This window comes from Folsomia candida, unplaced genomic scaffold (genome assembly GCF_002217175.1).
Source record: "Folsomia candida strain VU population unplaced genomic scaffold, ASM221717v1 Fcan01_Sc051, whole genome shotgun sequence".
Classification (NCBI taxonomy): Eukaryota; Metazoa; Arthropoda; class Collembola; order Entomobryomorpha; family Isotomidae; genus Folsomia; species Folsomia candida.
Genome location: NW_019091243.1, coordinates 265,736 through 271,386, shown reverse-complemented (window position 1 = coordinate 271,386; position 5,651 = coordinate 265,736). Strand labels below are relative to the sequence as shown.

At 36.9% G+C, this 5,651-nt stretch overlaps 1 protein-coding gene across 2 annotated transcripts; it reads right to left on the bottom strand.

Moving 5' to 3' along the window:
• Positions 1–2,725: 2,725 nt before the first annotated feature.
• On the bottom strand, positions 2,726–5,003 carry LOC110862222. Of its 2 annotated transcripts, XM_022111406.2 has the most exons (6): positions 4,955–5,003; positions 3,941–4,044; positions 3,771–3,802; positions 3,257–3,384; positions 3,153–3,194; positions 2,726–3,045 (listed from the first exon to the last, which is right to left on the bottom strand). In XM_022111406.2, the coding sequence occupies exons 2-6, from the start codon at positions 4,036–4,038 to the stop codon at positions 2,830–2,832; spliced, it is 516 nt and encodes a 171-aa protein (XP_021967098.1). In that variant the 5' UTR covers positions 4,039–4,044; positions 4,955–5,003; the 3' UTR covers positions 2,726–2,829. The 2 variants fall into 2 exon arrangements, with proteins under 2 accessions (XP_021967098.1, XP_035701242.1); XM_035845349.1 differs by lacking the exon at positions 4,955–5,003 and having other exon boundaries at positions 3,941–4,153.
• Between the last annotated feature and the right edge of the window lie 648 nt (positions 5,004–5,651).

Genomic DNA, 5,651 nt, shown 5'->3' with positions numbered 1-5,651 from the left:
CAAATATTACGTTGTTGGGCTTGAAGGTATAGATCCATTAGAGGTTGGAGTTAAAAATTTAGATTTTCGTCTCCACGGGTAGATTGAGGTTAAGGCAGACACCCTCATATGTATATAAATTGCAAGAGTTACAGGTTTATTTAATACAGCCCGAGTCAAAGCTTGATCAATTCGAGGATACATTTTTCACCAATTCCACTCAGTTCGTTTACAATGTTTGGCGTAAATTATATAATGACGACTTTGACAATTTAACATATAGAAACACCTACCAATACGCATGACCCCCACTAGTCAAACACTTGAACAAATTTGGTTCATTTTCTAATAGTGCTTGGCCACTACTTACAGGGGAAGGCCACGACATGTCTACCGGACCAAGACATGCCATAATTTTTTTCCTACTCTTTGGGGTCCCCAATGATGGAAACTGATGAAATTCGTCTGTGAATTTCACGTTTCTTGGAAATATAAAATTTTGAAATTTTGAATTTCCAAAATATTTTATGAGGTACCCCCTTTGAAAACTCAAAAATCCCATGCTAATACTTATGCACTTTTCGTCAAAATGAATTTCTCGAGATTTACCATTCAACTTAAAGTTCGATGAAATATTATTGAGATCATCAACCAAAAATTATCAAAATCACTTTCTGAAAATTTTTTCAACACATGCAAAGTCATGTCTCGATTTCAAAAATATATTTTGAAATTTTTAAAATCATGTAAAACAAAATTGAAATTCATGCAAAACATGTAAAAGGTAAATCCCGAGAAATTCATTTTGACGAAAAGTGCATAAGCAGGGTTTCGAGTGGCCAAAACTAAATTGGCCAGGACAGTGGGCAAAAGTGGGCAAAAGACACTTTTTGCCGGCCACTAAAATTAGGGGCAAGTGGCCAAAAGTGGCCAAAAGTGGCCAAAAGTGGCAGAAAGTGGGAAAAAGCCTTTCATGTGTGTCTAAATCCTGCTCACAATGTTTTTGCACTGAGCCCAAAGCGAACATTTTTCTATCTCTCTCACCACACTTGCCAGTGGCCAGAAATAATTAAATAGTTTCATGACTTTTCGGACGGATCATCTCCTCCCTTTCGCCGTACTACCTCCTCCCCTCCCCACCTCCACCAATTTCAGCAAATACCATCCTTGCACACCATTTATGTGATCCTCTTGCCTAGTATATCAGCTTGCGACAACAGCACCAAATGCGGACCGCTTTTCTTATTAATCGGAACTGTTTCTGTAATGTACGAGTTCGTATAAATTCTAAGGGCCAAAATGTACTGACACAGGAGCAGCAGGATGAAGCTGGAACAGCGAATCGATAATTTCTAAGAAACATTCACCTTTTAACACTAATTGTTATTATTATCTTTATGACAAATAATTACTTAATTACAAAAAATAGTGAAACCGGTGGTGTTAATTCAACTCAGGAGTATGTTCCAACTGAGTGTTCAAAAATTTCAAAAGTGCGTTTTTGGCACAGTCTTATCCCCTGTGGAGTTGGTTTCGAAGGGGAATTAACTAAAAAAAATCGTGTTCCCCTTCTAGGAGCAATTTCTTCCCATCCCGTTAACATGTATTAGTATACGGGGTAACGTTCACATTGCCCAAAATTGGACGTAACTTCGTGATAATTAAAAATTGCAACATTTTCCAACCCAGTATGTATGTGGCTTTATAATAAGGTGAACAGTATTGAGAAATTCGAACGAACATTGAAAAAAATCAGTAAGAAGTGGGAACAAACTGCATGAAAAATTTGGATGCAAATTTTCAGAAACAAAATTCAGTTTCCGGCTAAATGGTGTGCGTGAGCTTTAGGTATGAATTTTAATAAATTTCTTAGTGTTTGATGATATACATGTGTAAAAGGTTTAAAGTTTCATGAAATATTGATTGATTCACACTGATTTGAACCCCTCAGTCCGATAAGGTAGTGACCATACCTTAAACTAGAAGGGCTAACAAGGGAAGGTTCCCGACTGCTTGTCGTGTCCAGGGTACCCGCCATATTTTTTAGAATCTACTAGGACCCTAGATAAAGGATTCATTCATATTTCCGTGTAAAACTCGCTGCGATATTTGGCGCCGTGAGCCAAATATCGCGGTGAGGACATAGTATCTAAATATGTATGGACATTAACGAGATAATGAGGGCGGACGGACTTTTTAACGTGACGAAATAGGAGTATTCCAAACTTCAAATGGGCAAACTTCCAAACTTCCCCCGTATACATACTTATGTACATTTTGACACATTGAACCTACATACATATGTACATGTTTACATCCGTATTTAGAATCAATAGTATGAATTTAATTTTGTTTTTTTAGAACACTTACAGCCCACAAAGATGCGAATTTTCTATTGTTATTAAATTATTTATGTAAAGTCATTATGTAAAAAATTTAAAAAATACGCAATACATTCATTATGGAAAACGTATTTATCACAGAGGTCGACGCCGACAAATTTTCGGCGGCGGCGGCGCCAATTTTCGGGGATTTTTCGGTGGCGCGGCGGCGCGGCGCGGCGTCCCAATGTTGAAGGAATAGGAAATCAAATTTTTCGGCGGCGGCGGCGCCGAAAATACTACCGGCGTTCGGCGGCGCGGCGGCGTGAGATCGGCGGCGTCGACCTCTGATTTATCATGCACAGCGACCGTGGACACATGTGACGAACTGAACCTTGATGATTTAACGGGGTTTTGATAAAAAATGTACTCTGAAATATGACGATTTATTCATTAATTACGGTAAACATGTCCATTATTAAGCGAACCTTAACATTTAGCCAGCTCTCTTCTATTGTAAGACAATAGCCTAGACATTTTTCTCCTTCAATCTCGCATGTGTAGTATTCTTGACACGGTTGCCTATCATATAGTGAATACCAAGGTAGCTTTGCTTCCCGTCACGTTTAATATCCCACTCGTTCCACTTTCCCTTATCTGAATTGTATATCTTGTATTCAATCGATGTCCTGTATTTGTCACTCCATTCAGAGGCAGGACCGAACTTCGCCGTCTTCCCAATAAACTGGTCCCAAATTATGAAAGTATTGTAAAAAATAAATATCATATAAAAGAAATTATAGCTATGCAAGAAGTTTTAAAATAAAATTTTTAGCTCCGCCGTCTCATTACCTCGTTACTCCCAGCGAAGTATAGACGGCCACCAAGCAATTCCTAGAAATATCAAGATTTCATGACGAATTTTTTATTTAAACAGAAGTTGCTTTGGTATTTACATCCCATCCACCGCCCTTCTCATGATATTCGTAGATGTCACCAATGTCCGCGTTGACAAGGGAGGTGGGCACTTGACAAGTTTTAGACAATACAGTATCCCCAAAATTAACCACTTCCAGGTAGACTTCTATATATTTAAAAAACATATGAGTGACCATAAAAGTGTAAAATTTGAGCGTTATCTAAAATCCAATCGACCCTGTAGGTATGGTCGAGGCATTAAAATTAGACCCGTTTTTAAACTCATTGGTTATGCAGGAACGGAGGCGGTGGGATATGCAGTGCCATAATTATTACGGGATAGAGGAGGAGGGGACAATATACAATTTTGCTGAATTTCTGGTCGCACAATGTCCCCTGCGTCTGCAGCCACTTTGCAGAAATGGGCCTATTTATAATTCCTCGACCATAAACTTATCGGAAATAAAATATCGGCAAGGGTTCCGACATAGGATTTATTTTTCTTTCTCAGTTTAAGCAAATATTAACTTGTACGAAAATTATAATTTTTACCAGCTTTATTGTTGGAATTGGTGGGAATATTTCTGAAAATATATAATATTATGACATTATTAATGACGCGAACCTGTCAAAAAATATCTCCAATTTATTTAAATATTATTTAAACTTTGAGTAGGTCGAGGTGGATATACCACGAATTTACCACGAATTTCTGCACTTACTTCAAATATAAGCAGAATCTAAACACTTCTGCCGTGGAAGGCGCAGACAGGCACGTAAGAACAGTTAGAACAGCAGGGATCACGAGTAGAAAACCCATTTTGTCCTTGCCACGAAAGATTACCGGTATTTTACACATAATCATTTACACATAATCATTTACACATAATCATTTACACGTAATCATTTACACATAATTATTTACACATCTGAGCTGTTACACACCTAACCAGTTACACATAATTACTTACACACCATGGTTTACACACCGAACGTTCATTGGAATGTTATACTTGTATCTCATTTCCCAAAATAACGCGGTTGTAGATTTTCTCTTACATATGTATTTGTTCCGTTCAGTCAGTGCTCGTTTCATCATCTTATTATATTTATTGTGTACTGAATAAATTGTGATAATTACCGAACAATTTCTTGCCGGAAAAATTGACCCGCCTCAGAAAAAATATGTAAACGTGGCAAAAAAATTGAAGTGTACGGTCGAAAAATATGGCCAAGAACTTTCTCACATGGAGTATTTGCGTGCCATTGCTTACTGTATCTCTCCATCGTTTTGATCGAAGTATGTCTGCCGTTAATGATTTTTATTTATTTAATATATTCTGCTCGTGCCTTCTGCATTATTAATTATTGCTCATTTTATTATTGTCGGAAATTTATATATATTCTTTAATTGTTATGTTTGCATTTCCGAAATGAGTATATTTAAATTACATGACTCCCCGTTTTGATTGTATGTATACATTTATTGACTGTGCCTTTCGCACTATGACCCAAAACGGGGTACAAGGGTGACGCTCACTTGCTGATGACTGGTTTTTCAGCTTAGAAAGTAATTTCTCTGGACTATGCATAGTCGAAACCCCTTCAAATGATTAAATGTGTGTAAATGATTCGGTGTGTAAATGATTCGGTGTGTAAATAATTATGTGTAACTGATGACATGTGTAAATGATTATGTGTAAATGATTACGTGTAAATGAGTATGTGTAAAATACCGGGCACCGCCACGAAATGTCTTGGCGACGAGTGAAATATCATCATTTTGAATTTATATGAATCAAGTCAAATTTGTCACAATTGAATATTTTAATGACCAAAGTTCGTCATATCCTGTACCAACAGGAGTAAACAAGTGGTATCACGTAACCACATATTTCGCAATATTATATAACGCAACGTAAGTATTACGTTGAACCTCGTAAAAATGAGGATACACGTATTAATAAATTTTGGTTTGTGCTAAAATCCTTTGTCGGTTTAGAAGGTGCATACTATTTATAACGTATTTACTTACGAGGGAACCTCACCGACCGATTAGCTCTGATTTGCCTCCGAATACTCTTAATGGGTAGATAATCTAGTGTAGATATATTAAACTTTGTCATAAAACATGCGGTAAAAAATCACGTTTTCAGGAGAAATTTGATAAAAACTGCACGAAAACGAGCACTTTTCTAATGGTTTTAATATACTCAGGTTTTTCAGAATGATGAAATGAGGTTTTTATGTAAGAATGCTGACAAATTAAGTCGCCAGACATCAGAAACTTCAAATTGATCATTAATGTGCAAAAAATGCAATAAAAAACATTTGTCTATTTTTTCTGCAACTTGCTAAAATTTGAATGCATAGGAAGTTAGCCCAGCACAGTGTGCATTTCTAGCCGACTGCCGTCAACCTCTGGCTTATTCC

Excerpts from the sequence above, each read along its gene's own strand:
- LOC110862222 (XM_035845349.1), bottom strand. The coding sequence starts at position 4,083 with ATGATTATGTGTAAAATACCGGTAATCTTTCGTGGCAAGGACAAAATG. Across the intron at positions 3,385-3,770 it reads CAATTCCAACAATAAAGCTG|AAGTCTACCTGGAAGTGGTT; the intron begins GTAAAAATTATA and ends TTAAATATATAG. Across the intron at positions 3,046-3,152 it reads ACTTCGCTGGGAGTAACGAG|TTTATTGGGAAGACGGCGAA; the intron begins GTAATGAGACGG and ends ATTTGGGACCAG.